The sequence below is a fragment of the Buceros rhinoceros genome, unplaced genomic scaffold (genome assembly GCF_000710305.1).
Source record: "Buceros rhinoceros silvestris isolate BGI_N320 unplaced genomic scaffold, ASM71030v1 scaffold32340, whole genome shotgun sequence".
In the NCBI taxonomy this organism is placed as follows: domain Eukaryota; kingdom Metazoa; phylum Chordata; class Aves; order Bucerotiformes; family Bucerotidae; genus Buceros; species Buceros rhinoceros.
In genome coordinates this window covers 9,134-23,266 of record NW_010391860.1, presented here as the reverse complement: position 1 = coordinate 23,266, position 14,133 = coordinate 9,134, and the positions used below count along the sequence as shown (strand labels likewise).

Sequence of the window (14,133 nt, the reverse complement as noted above, 5' to 3'; positions counted from 1 at the left end):
GAAGGGTACGGGCCGTTCGGGAGGGTCCCTGTGGGGAGCTGCGGCTCCTTCCTCTGCCCCGCACGGGGTTGCGCTCCGAAGCTGCCCGTCTAAAACTGAGTTATTGTTTCTCTATTAAACTGTTTCCCTAACTAAAATTCAGATCTCTCTTTTTTAAAAAAAAATTAACTTAGTAATACCTGTTCTCAATCTCAAAGGTGTCTTAAAAGTTACAAAATAGCTTTTTTGCCTTTTTTTTTTTTTTGAAGAGCAAGAGGTGGGGTTTTTTTTCCCGCGTACTTCAAACTCAGCATGCTTCTTAGTAGCGTGACCCAAACAGCTCTAAGCTTCACGCTCTTGTGACAGATTTGGGGTTTAAACGATGACTTTTAAGCATGTGACTATGTAAGTATCTATCATATTTAAATACTTATATTTTGAATGTGACTAAGTAGTAATACTGCATACTGATCCAGAAAGAAGCACAACATTTTGGTCTCAAATTGTGCTAAACTGAATCCACCAAAGAGCTAATCTATTTTGAGCAGTGTGGCGGAAGGTTTTAGGCTTAAAAATTCCCCTCTGTACTTCCACTCAGCTGGTTAGAATATGAGCTTTTGTGCTCTTCAAAACTGGAGATTTATAGTGCCTGAATCTGTTCGGACGTTGATTTTAGCAAAGAGGAAATTACAGCTTTGCTTTTATCCAGACAAGTTATTTCATTAATCTTCTGTATTTTTCAGTTAATGGCTTTCTGTTAACTGATGTCTGTGGTTTTACAGATGACATGAAATCATTACAACAGAACTGTTTCTAAATTAAAGCTTGATTTGCAATCTCATTTTAAAAAATGAGAAAATCCATTTTCCCCTTTAATGTGGAGTATGTAGTGGTTTTTAAAAGAAAATTTGGTAGAACAGGATAGTGAAATTGCTGATGAGACTGACAGTAATCAACTACAGAAAGAAATATGCTTTCAGTCCTTGTGATTTTAAATGTATCTTCAAAATGGCTTATTGTACAACAGATGAAATATTTCTGGAAAGGTAAAATTATCTACATTTTGAAAAGTCAGTTCAGTTTGAGAAAATAGGAAAACAGGTCTCTATAGTATAGAAAACAAACTTTCACAAAGTCTTATGAAAGGATTATGACACTTTACAAAAGTTCGCATAACTAAAAAACATAGTGAACACTGAAGGATACATTTTTGGTGGTGTATTTGTGTAACTAAAGGGTAAAGTGTTCTATTTGAGGATCCTTAGAAGTAATTAGTCCTTTTTGGTTTTGTGGTTTTTTTCCTAGCTCTCGCTCTTGTTTCTGCTTTTTAAAAACACAATGTCTGAAGTTAAGCAGAGGAAAAAGGGTATTTCTTCATCCAAGACCAATGAAGGTTCACAAAAAGTTGAGAAGCACAGTAACTGTGGGAAGCTAGGAAGTCCCAGGACCAGCAGTAATCAGAGTTGCTTTTGGATTGACTCACGGACAAGCTTGAGCATAATTTCCCTTGCTGTGTGGCTGGTGCTGACCTGGTAGGTAACCCTCTGAAGTGGATTTTAATATTTTCTTTTGTTTTCAGTCACGGTCCGTGTGATTAGTTACAACTGAATGTAGTGTTTGGCTTAAGTGACTATAGAAACTTTAACGTTAAAGCTAGAAGGATCGATAAAAGAATAGCCACAAGTGGAAACACTGGTCTACAGTGAGGGATGACAGAAGCTCGATCTGTTCTGTCATGTTGGAAGTTTAAAAGGTGCCTTGCTCAGGAAGTGTAAATACCAGCTTTGGAGACTACATCAAACTGTGAAGAGCAACTTGGTCTGACAGTAAGTACAAGAGTCATTCGTCACTAGGAGTGGAGTTTTGACAGTAGGAGTGGACTTTTCTGTAAATAATTTGCTCAGCAATGTAGTAAATTGTTCATCAGGTGGAGTCTTCAAGTAAAGGTCAAATTTCTTTGTAAAAGATGCTGTAGAATAGTTTAGCAGCATCTGTGCTTTAGTTCCATCAGAAACTGACCTTCATGCAGAAATGATACGATGAAAATCTCAGAATTCTAGTGCAAGAAATAATAAAATTATTAGTGATGCTTCTGCTTGCTGTTTTATGTATAGCTGTTTACATCTGCTTTGCACTTCTCTATCTGCAGCTAGCATTTTAGCTTTTATTGACTAATGTAATCTGTATAGATATTGTAGATCTTCTGAAACTTCAATATGCTAAAAGAAATACCAATTTATTAAGGCATTTTAAATAAACTCTATTGTTCTAGATAAAATTGTTCTTAAGACTGAGAGGACCCCTGCACAGTCTACAATAAATCTTATTTTGGGATTAATAAACATGTAGCAAAATTCAGGGAGTTTTGCTTGGTTGTCTCATTTCCTTTTTAGCTGGACAAAGTGCTGACAGATCAGAAAGCTCCCAAGTTCACAGTAAATGAATCTAGAGTGTATATAAAGTGGAGGATTGAGATCTCTACTGCCTGTGACAAAGGTAGCATCGTCCTAGGAGTAGCCACACAAGCTTTGCCACAATGCACTCTGGGCTCTTCAATGGTGACAGATGAACAACAGTAGAGTTAACCAGCCTTTCTAAATCCAAAGGCTTCTATGTGTGATTTTGTGATGCTTTCCAAGAGAGTCCAAATTACTATTTTTTAAATTATTTTCACCAGTTAAATAATACTTGATCTGTAAAATATATTGTGAGGTACTACGTTACGAGCATGTAATGGCCTCCCTATGTCAGCTGTCTGATTGGATGTTTCTCCTGTTTGAGTGGCATACAATACAAAAACAAAGCACATTAGAGCTGTTTTGTTGTTTTTCCACCTCTGTTGGAAGGTGACTTCAGTATGAAGGCAGATCAACTCCATTAAATCCCAATGGTTTTGTTTTGTTTTTATCTATTGATCTAGCAAGTTTTATGAACGCGCATCCCTGCAGTAAGAGACTGCAGGTCCTAGAACATGCACTATGTGCTAATTATGTAGTTATGTTTACTATTTATTTACTTGCAATTTGCAGGTTCCTGTTTCAGCAGTCAGGTCAATTTGCTGATATGGAAAAAAAGTATAATTTATTACAGCAGGAAGCTGAAAAATTCCTGGATGTGGAAGATAAAGTTAACTTGATTTCTGAAAAGGTAATAATTAACATCTCCATTGGATAATCTACGTTGAGCATTTGCCATTGTTTTACTGTGTGGTCATTTAGGTTATTTTAAAACAGTCAGTTAAATTTAATTTTCATAATATGTTCTACTTGCCTGTGAATAAGCCTTTGGGGAATATTTCATGTGACTAAATGTGTCAATCCATAGCATTGTTCAAGCATGTGAATATAGTGGTTGTATCTCAGCATTATTTTTTTGACACTTAAACTATTCTTAAAAACTTAGGTTTATGCACAGACTTCATTCTACCAGTACTGTCCTGTGTATAATTCTAATCTACATTGATCTGAAGAAAATTTACAGATGTTTTTATGTAGTAGACCTGTTCTAATAATATGAAAATGTAGTAAAGTGATAGAAATATTTTTTCATTGCTACTTTATCTTCTTATCTATGTGTGACATTATCAAGTAGAAAACTTGGGTTAGCTGCTGAATTATCCCCTAAATCTTACTGATAATGATGGGAGTACAGCATGGCTTATGCACTGATGTTGTTTTAGCACTGATCTCATTATGAAGTCATTTATGCATGATTTAATTTGGATATTTATATACTACACTTAAGATTGCAAAACATTGCATGGGATCTACACAACATGATGTGTTTTACAAAAAAACCACCAAACACCATTGAAAATAAGGGACTGACAACAACGAAAATGGCATGTATTTACAGAAATTCAACAACAAACATACCCTTTTCTGTGACTTTTTCAGGCTAGGTTAGTCAAGGATATTTTAAAGATGAAATATGAAAACAAATCATACAGGAGCTTTGTAACAAGTGGCTTCTAAGGGACTTTTTTTCTCTGTTAAGTAAATGCAAATGGTTTTCAATTCTGACTCTCATTAAGTAGACATGGACGTTGTTTTGTGTTATAAATGCAGCTTGAGTCTTCTGAAAGTATCCTACGTGAAGCTGCCTCATCCATCTCTGTGATGACTGAGTTTGACCAGGAAATATCTTCTCTTCATAACATCATAAATGATATTCAGAACAATGAAGAGACTGTCTCTATAAAGATGCAAAGCATTAATGAGAAATTCCAAAATGTTACAAATTCCTGGAGAAGAAGCTTGGATGAAATGAACACAAATGCTAGTGGTTTAAAATCTGAAGCAAAGTTCATACATACAGAAGTTACTTCACAGATCAATGATGTTGATCAAAGAATTAAGTCCCTTTTAGAAAGAGTAAGAGATTTGGAAGACAGTACAGCAAGAAATATTAAAACACTAAAAAGGCAAGAAGATGATGAATTCTCTAGAGTCGAACAGAAGTTGGACTTGCACGCAAAGGCAGTTGAAAAGCTAGAAGAACAACAGAATAGCCTGGTAGCCAAGGACACAGACCTGAATCAGAAACTTGCAAACTACGAACCTAAAATTGAGGAGTGCAAGACCCATTTGCCAGCAATTGAAAACGCTATTCACTCTATTCTAAGATTATCAAGTGAATTGCTAAGTATGGAGAAAAAGATATCAGACTTGACCACACAGCTCTATACTGTGGAAAATAATATGTTGAAAACTGTTTCTGATACCATGGCAACGCAAAAGGTTCTTGAAGGCATACAGTACAATGACAGCATATCCAAAGTGCAAAACGAAACAGTGGTTTTAGAAGAAGTAGTGCATGACAGGACAGCATCTTCAAAAGCAAAAGAAGCAACTTTAGAAAGCTCTAACTTAGAAAATGACCAGAATGGGGATAAGTGGACTTAGGGTTTTCACTGATGAAAGAGCACTTTATTTAAAATAACGAGACTTCCAACATCAGTTAAGGATAGCTGAAATACTGTCATTAATTTAAATAGACATTGGGTCAGACTGAAAGGCAAACTTATAATAAAGAAGTTAGAGAGCAGGAAATATTGGGTTGAAGGAGGAAAGGAATATTTTCTTAAGGATTATTTGCAGCTTATTTATTAGAAGTTAATTTTTATTAAAAAGGAATTTGAAGCAAAGTATTTAGATTTAAGGGGGAAAATAGTCAAACCCACAGACATCAGATTACAATCTATGTTTAGCTGTCACTAAGTTTTTTTTTTTTTATATTGTTAATTTTTGTATTATATTGCATGCACTTGAAACACAAGCGAGAAGTTCTTATCTCTAGGTAGACAAACATGTAGCTTGCTTTAAATGTATTATAAACCATGATGGTTTTGTGCTTATAGTACAGACTTGTCAATGTCAGAGTTGTTACTGAGATTTACATGTTCCATCATGTGCAGGAAAGCACCAAGTGAATTTTTAACAGCTGAAGCTTATGTGCAACAGCATTACAGAAATCACTAGCAAAGCACCCCTTACTGAGAGCCTTCTCTTGTACTGGTATTTATAAGCTGGGGGTTTGATAGCAGGCTGGGATTATCTTTTATTTCTTTGACCCCATGCAAATAACCTCATTTCCAGCCTTTTCAAACTTCCACATCACTGGCATAGTTTTGTTCTGCTATTGAAGTCATTGGACTACCTATAGACTGAAGTTCTTATTAACAGATATTCCTGTTAGATTCTTCTTCTGTCATTTAATTTGCAAGTTCAGTATGACCAGTCACTGAATTAGTTTGGGGTAGGGGTTTTTTGGTGGGTTTTTGTTTGTTATGGTGCTGTAAGCAACAAGTTTGACTCTTCTGTAAGATGTTCTCTGCTAGGCATTACATGACAGGTCTGGTATTGCTTTGCATTTCAGAGGGATAGAACAGGGTCCCTGACATTGTTTCCCGAAGTTTGGTGAACCAAGAGCTGCAATAGCACTTAGTGAAAACCATGAACTTTGGTACTTGGGGGCAGGGAATATCTACTTTATCCATAGGTCTAATAGATATCCTATTAGATATCTATTAGGCAGGATGTGGTACTACCTAACAGGCCTGATAGCTGTTAACTGAAATCTGAATCTCAGGATCACCATAAATTTGTGTTTTCAGGCTTATGTCCTGATAATTTCCAATTCCTGAACTCTGGAAAGGAGATTGCTTCATACAAGTATGAACCGATGACATTTATGACTTAATCAGGCTTAAGTTAAATTATTCTGATTTTGTACATTCATTCATTTAGAACTGTACTGAAACCTTCACTAAACAGTTAATGCTGCCCATTAAACCAGCATTTCTCAATGTTATAAAGTCTGCCAGTTTCATATATTTCTTATTTATATATACATTTGTATCTGTTTATAGTCACATTCAATAAAAATATATTGTAGTGGATTGTCCTGTCCTGGTGCATAATCTAATTCAAAATAAATTGCTCTTCCAGAACAGGTATGGAATAAAAACTTCAGTGTTTGATGTTCCATTAAGAAATACTATTCTATATGGAAATGTTTTTTTTTAAATACTTTTCACAAGTGTGTTCCAGTGTGTTTCTATTTAATGTATTTTTGAGACAGTGGTTAAATTACCAGTGATATGCTCCCCAGTTTAATGGCTTTCATCAGCATCAATCCTAGTGAAAGCTGAATGTACACAAGACGAAATAGGAAATCCTTATTCTTAGAGGGCTTTAACTAGGAAATAAGCACAACTCTCCACAGTGTAAATCTTTGTGGCTTTGTTTTTAAGCAAACAGTTCACTGCTCCCAAGGAATGACCATCACTATCAAAAAGTTAAAAACATTTGTTTCTTTGGTGATATTTTTACTACTAGTGTCAAGAAAAGGATTAGTATGGAACTAATTATAGCCGCCTAGAATGTATTTCAGCTTGCCTGCTCAGTGTCTTTTTGTCTGGGGATTGAACAAGGTAGTATCACTTGGGTATTTTCCTTTCTTCTGCTCAAATTTGAATACCAAGAACCAATTGTTAAAAAACCAAAAAAGTGAAGTGGCAAATTCAGCCAAAAATCCAACAGTACCACAAGCGTTCCCTTGCCTTCATGGCTTTTGTGGAGGCAGGCTGTTAAGGGATGTTTTTCATGGGAAGTATTTTGGTGGCTATTTAAGCAGAAGGGAACCACACCTAAATTCCTTTGGCTTTTTCTTCTGTGAATACCATGTTCAAAATGCACATTTTGATTACCAAATTAAACAGACATGAGTTAATTATAGCCCATGATTTCTGGGAAAGAATTCTGAAGCAGGCATCTTTCTAAAATGTTCCTGAATATTTTTCTACATGTGTCTTTCTGGATCATGCAGTTTACAGGGTTAATACAAAAATTCAGGTATTTTATTTGATTGATTTTATTTTATGACTTGTGTTTTCAGAGGTCATGCTAGAAAGTTATATAGCACCTTCCTGTAATTTTTCTTTTAATAGAAAAAGTAGTAATGTTTGAATTTGTTATGTCTACTGAAAGGGAAAAAAATAATTTTGGTTCTGTTGCAACAGAATTTTATTTGCTAAAGAGGGAATTTGCAATTTCAATATCAGAATAGTGGGATATTAAATCAGAGTAGAGCTTGAACTTTGATGTGAGTTGTTAAGCTAGAAATCCTGTCAAATATTTTTATTTATATCCCTCTAGTGTGAAAAGACTTGGAACGTAATGGAACAGCTGGAAGATCTTAAAATAATTTCTCACATTAAACATCTGCAGGAAGATATTTATACAATGAAAACATGGTCTAGCAGCATAATTAAAAAACAAGAAGAACTGCAGACAAATTTAACAACCCTTTTTCATGCAGTTTCAAGCGTTGAACAGAATGCAGCTTCTGTAGCAAAGAACGTAACTTTGACGATTGTGACAGTAAAAACTGACATAAGGCGCATTTCAGGCCTAGTCTCAGATATGACTGTGTTGACAGATTCTTTGCAAACCCTAGAAGATAAAGTAGAAAAAGGTGAAAAGAAGACAGTGAAAAATATAGGTGACCTGCTTAGCAGCAGTATCGACCGAAGTACAAAACTACAAAGCTTGGCATCCAGTAACGCAAGAAAAATTGAGCAAATTAAGATGGCACTATCCGAGTTAAGGAGTGATTTTAACAAGCATTCGGACAGACTTCTGAACCTTGAAGGCGACAGAGCAAAAGTTCTGAAGACGGTCACATTTGCAAATGATTTAAAACCCAAGATGTACAACCTTAAAAAGGATTTTGCCCTCTTGGAGCCATTAATAAGTGACCTAACACTGAGAATAGGAAGATTAGTGGAGGATCTGTTGCAACAGGAGAAGGAAATTGCTCTGCTGAATGAGAAATTGGCCAATCTAACAAGAGTTCGAACTGAGGCCAAATATGTGGAAGATGAAAAACCAACATTTCAGACATGAATTGATCACTGTGAAATGCTACTGCCTACAGAACCATAGTGTTCAAGGAATGTTAACTTCATCACGTTTAGTACTAAGACGACAAACAGTATTTAAAGGCTTCATTTAGAAGCACACCGAAACTTTAAAATAGAGATTTGTCCTCTTCCTTTGAAAAGGACAGAGAAAAAAAGTCTTACTGATTTCAAGGGACAAGCTGTAACGTGAGTAAAAACTTACATCTCTGTGCATGTATTTGTCTTCGAAAGGTGACAGATTATATATTTAAGAAATAGCTTGTTTTGTACAATTAAAGTGTTGAAAGCATAAAATGTTCTTGCCTTTAGAGCTTCCTTTCTTGAACCAAGCAGGACCCAAGACTACAGATTTTCAGCTTTCTTTTCCTGCTCCAAAGGAAGGAATAAAGTTGTGTTTTTCAGATAGAATTAAACAAGGCAGTCAAACTGCAGCAGCAGTTTAGTATTTGTCTCAATGTATTCACTCAGTGATTTCTGTTCACAGAACTCTTGTCTTGGAACAATTCTTTGAAAGACCTACTAACCCTGCTGAAGGCTTTCTCCCAATGTCACGGTATCTGTACAGGAATCCTAACACTATTATTCATCCGTTGTTTCGCAGCCTATAAAATACTGCAGTGAGCAGCAGAATTAGCAAAGAGAAGCTACTTTACATCCCAGAAGGTTAGACTGACGTGAGCCACTGGCAGTATTCCTGTGCTAAAGAGCGAGAGTTTAGGAGAGCCGAGACATTTGAAAACGTGGTAGGCTGTACACTGAAGGAACAAGATAACGTGAACGAGTTTAGTAGAGGAAAGGGGGAGAAAGGCATTAAATAGAAATAAAAATTAGTATAAAAGCCAATTAGGAGAGAGCAATTCAGAAAATCCCTATATTTGAAATTATATCAAGTAGTACAAGCATAGAGTAAGGCCTTTATAAATTCTTAATTGTTCAGCTGGTCATACCTAAACATCCTGCAGCTACTAGACCCTTGATTGTATGGAAGATGTGATTGTTCCTCTCCATCACTACTCTCATCCTCATACAGCATTCCGTATCTTTCAGCCTGCTTCATGTTGCTGTTTTTCCATACCATGTGTGCTTTGTTGCCTTCAGTCAACCTCAAATGCTTTGTTTCATCAAGTTTTCCTCTCTTTCTCTTTTTGGTCCATTCCTACCTCCCAATTTTCTTTTACCCCTTTCCAGTCCACCTAACAGACTGCAAGGACAAACCTGTCAAAAGACAAGTTTTCCTAGTAAGCATCCACAGATACTATTTACCAACCAGTGTCCCTTTGCTTTTTCACACAATTCTTAAGCAAGCCCCTGAAAATAAACAAATGGCATTTGAAGGAGAGAGAAAAATTGAAGAACATCCAAGAATGATCAGCTACACTGAAGTATGTATTGTGAATCATACCTGAAAAATAAATATATATACACACACACCCCTACACTGTAGGAGTTTGGGCTTTATATAATAAATATATGTATATTTGTATATTAAAGCCTGATAATCACTGAACCCACCAGCCCTGGGGGAGGGGAGTGGTTTGTGTGCAAGTTCATGTCAGTCCCATTGAGGAGAGCACTTGGCACAACAGACATGGCTACCAGAAGGACACTGGTACAGCAGTGTGAGAAATGAATCCTATGTGTCTTTCGCTCTGACCCATATGATGCGGACAGCAGTTAACAGAGGATTAATTGCATCATGGGCTATAGTAATTTTATTTATTTTGCTTTCAGCTTTATGAATTAATATTTTGTGGTCAGTAGCCAGTGCAAATGTGAAAGAGGCAGAACTGGAGGAACCAGTAAAGCACTGTCTACACAAGTGAAGCGGGAAAACATTCTCCAACTGCACTGTCATAATCAAAGCAGACTTGGCACAGCAAAGAGGTCTTCCTGGATGAAAAGAGCACACACTTTTTGGAGCAGTAACCAGAAAATAAGCCAGAATAAACCACCATTCATTTCACTTTCAGCCATCTAATGAATAACCTCCAAATCTTAGAACAAGTCTACCAGTGAAAAGCTGAGTGTAGTCCTGTTCATGGTCTCCATGCCAAGTATGCAAAAAGTTAGAGCCATTACTTTCACTTTATCCATTGATGTATGCAGACCACCTGACTTCCCTGGAAATGCAGGTCCAAAACATGATCCTTTCAGAAACTTTGTTTCTACAAGCAAGAGAGAAAATATTTAAGTCACAGGGGTAAAGTTTACTTGGGAGAAAAACTAAAATCTGGAGATGTAAAGCTTATAACACTCACTGTGTTATCCTTTTCAGAAGTGAGCGATCAGTAATTCTCCCACAGGTATTACAAATCTTAAGTTTGTCCTTCAAGCACACACCTCCACTGTACTAAAAAAATTTAGAAGTTTTAGAGTAGCTTTGTAATTACACTGGTCTGAAGACAGAGGCAAAGCTCTTTCTATAGTGCAAAAGATGATGCAGAGTGAGGTGTTTTCTCATAAATTTAAAGCAGATTGCTAACCTGGCCTCCTTGGTTTAGCGCTGTCAGCAGTGGGGAGAGTACCAGCTCAGTGAAACCACCACCTCTTACTTCGTTCGTTTGTAGGGGCGGTTGATGATACCCGCTACAGTTTGAAGTGAATGAGAGACTCAGGTAATAATGCTATTTAAAACATACCATCCCATGCAGCCCCAATCTGTACTGATAATCAAGACATTTTTGTTTTTAACTTAGTATGCAGGTACAGAACTGGCCAATTATATTCCTACCAGCAACTCAAGGAAAAAAAACCCCAAACCCTTAAAAAAACTCAAAGAAACGAAACCAGCAACAGCGTTGTGATCAATGCTGAAAAATTACATGAGCAAAGTCATCCCAACACATTAAAATCTACTTTTACAGACCAGAACATCAGCTCAGCCAAAAAGTTTCTGCTAGCAACATCCTCCTCCCACACCAGTTACAAAAACTGCATTCTCCAACAAGGTCATGTAGCTACTAAGCTCAGCTCTCCAAGGTACTCATACTTGCTATAAAAAAGCAGGATTTTATTGTTTCCACTGTGAACTACATAATTTCTATGTAGAACTGTAAATTAATTACAACTATTTGTATTATTACAGCTCATTTTAAAACATTATGCAACAAACATTTCAGCAAGTATCAGCACATTCGATCTGCAGTAGAACCCAATACAAACAGGGTGTGGAGTTGTTACTCCAAATTTACATAGGCAGAACACTTTAAACTGGAAGGCTAATTGCAGCTCCAGTCATCAAGAAAGGATGTTTTCTCCTTCATAAAGCAATATACACAAGCAGCATATATATAACCTATGTTTTACAAAGCACTCTGGGGTTTAGTGACTGGTCTGATCCCAGTTCAGAATGGAGCACTCCTTTTTGATACGGGGTTTCCCTTACAATGAAAGCACAAGTCCATCAAAAGCACCACTGCTCCCTTGTCCCATCTTCTCAACTTTCAGGAGAGGTACCACACATTGCACTACTGCTGTTCAGTTATCAATGGCAAAGTTGACCTTTTAGATGCATTTTAATACTACAGTTTTCCCACTGAAGCTTTTTAAAAATATCAGTGGGTGACCCTTGAGTGCTCCGTCAAGCACTCAAGCCTATGGATGAACATCAATGTCAGCAGCTGCAATTCTCTCCCCCTCTTGGGTTTTCCACTGAAACACAACACTAGAAATGGCACGACAGTGTATTTTCCCTTTCTCAATTATGGAAGGGGAACAGCTATCTGCCCCTTATAGGCTTACCTCAGATTTACCTTAATAACATCATCCGAGCATCTTTAAAAAGTAAGTTTCAGGTCTACTCTTGAGCAATGAGAAGATGGATTAAAGATTCTCTTATTACTGCATGTATTTTAAAAGTCTGCACAAGGTGACCAGATTATAGAGAAAAATTGCATGATTTTGCTCCACACATAGAACGACAAGAAACCATCTTGAAAAATTTAGCTTACTGGATAACTTGACCATCAGACTACCTTACTGCACGAGCTGAGTTTGTCTCACTCTTCTGCCAGCCTTAAAACCTGGTGTTTCATAGGATTAGAAGAAACTTAATGTTTTCCAGCACTCAAACAGAAGTCCGAGTTAAAACACGCCTTTAAAGCAATTGATATTCAGTACGCACAAGTGATACTGTATTTTTCTAACAATTTGAACCACATACAAAAGTTAGCTTCAAAATCTGAGTTTACATCAATGGTTTTGATACAAGATCAAGTCATGGTTAATGCTCTTCTCCAAGGAAGCTCTTAGGAGCATTTAATGATTCGCTGATTTCAAAGCCACCCACTCACTATGCAGCAAGATATATCAACACCAAAGTACTTGTACAAATGTTTTTAGACTTGTGGAATTTGCCTCTCTTGTATAATGCAGTTAGATACCACCCCTTCCACAAACACGTTTACTCTCAGAAACAGAGCAGTTTTAGATTTTACTCTACATTTTGAAAGGTAGCTATTCAACATAAGGCTTCAGTTTGCTTGTTTAGCATAACCATCCAATTTCTTGGAAGTTGGGGGGTGTGGTGGTTCTCAGGGGGTGAGAATCTCATTGCTATGTAAAATAGCAGCAAGAACACCAGCCTCCAGTAAGACGCAGCAGACAGTATATTTATGCTATTCCAGTGGTGCCTGCTTTAATTATTCTCAGCTCTGAAGGGCACAAGTAAAGAGGAAGAAACAACGTAGGTGAATGCCAAGCAAAGCTGAGTATCATCAGCTCACATGCTGAAAGGCAGCATACCCAAACAGTTTTGTATAAGACACTGAAGCTCCAGCTCTACTAAGTGAACAAAGTAGCTCTGGATTTGGTGAACCCTTTATACACAATTAGGTGTTTTCTGGATTTTTCTTAGTGTGATTATCAACTGTGGGTTCTTGAACAGGCAAAACAGAAGGCAGCACACTCGTCCTTCTGTGAAAGACTGGAAAAACCAAATACATCGCCTTAACATTGCCTGAGTGTCTCCTCTTGCATGCCTAGAAGCCTGGAATTCTTCACACAAAGTAAGGTCCAAAGAGAAAGTTGATATGGTTTCTTGCACTGCAGAAGCATGTGGTTCAACTAAAACTCAGCATTTGTTAGCTAAACTAAACACAGACACTGCTTGTATCAGACACCCCCTCGCAGCCCTCCAGATCAACCTGCAAGAGTACCCCATGTAGGGCAAAGGACCAAGTTTGTCAAACGCTACAAAAGGCAAGCCATTTTTATTTTACTGTAAAGCTGTAGTAAGCTTTTAGTGGTCAAATATCTTTGAGCTTTTGTTAAGGTAGCAGCTAGTGTTTAATTCCACAGTACAACCAAAATGACTGAGTTCTTTGGCATGGTTCATATTTGCCAGAAGCAGAAATTAATCTAGTAAGCCTAAGTTAGCTATGTTTGGATGACCTACCCAAAGCAGAAACAGCTATTATGTATGAAGTTCCTTTTATCTCAATGGAGAACACTGACATTGCGACCAGAATGCCCTATTATGTTGCAGTCTCATCTCAGCCACTCAAGAGTTCAGCTATTCGACAGGAATAGCTTGTTACAGGCGAGTAAGAGTGGACTCAAAGTGTGCACAACTGCGGTTAGTGTCTGCAGTTCTGCCAGGATGGGTTCTCGGCACTTCTCTGTAAAGAGTGAAAGCCCATTTTTATTACAATTATTTCACAATTCCTTAGCTCCTAAAGTGCAGACGAGGTTAATTTTTCTTTGGGGGGGGGGGGGGGGACGGGGGCAAT

At 37.2% G+C, this 14,133-nt stretch overlaps 1 protein-coding gene across 1 annotated transcript; it reads left to right on the top strand.

Annotated features, from left to right (window-relative positions):
- The first annotated feature begins 1,317 nt into the window (after positions 1–1,317).
- On the top strand, positions 1,318–8,387 carry IKBIP (IKBKB interacting protein). Its single transcript, XM_010143261.1, has 3 exons — positions 1,318–1,511; positions 3,009–3,126; positions 7,638–8,387. The coding sequence occupies exons 1-3, from the start codon at positions 1,318–1,320 to the stop codon at positions 8,385–8,387; spliced, it is 1,062 nt and encodes a 353-aa protein (XP_010141563.1).
- The last annotated feature ends 5,746 nt before the right edge of the window (positions 8,388–14,133 follow it).

What these genes read in the sequence shown, in the direction of transcription:
- IKBIP (XM_010143261.1), top strand. Translation starts at nt 1,318, where the DNA reads ATGTCTGAAGTTAAGCAGAGGAAAAAGGGTATTTCTTCATCCAAGACC. An exon ending in GTGTGGCTGGTGCTGACCTG is followed by an intron (nt 1,512 to 3,008) that starts GTAGGTAACCCT and finishes TGCAATTTGCAG; the next exon opens with GTTCCTGTTTCAGCAGTCAG. An exon ending in TTAACTTGATTTCTGAAAAG is followed by an intron (nt 3,127 to 7,637) that starts GTAATAATTAAC and finishes ATATCCCTCTAG; the next exon opens with TGTGAAAAGACTTGGAACGT.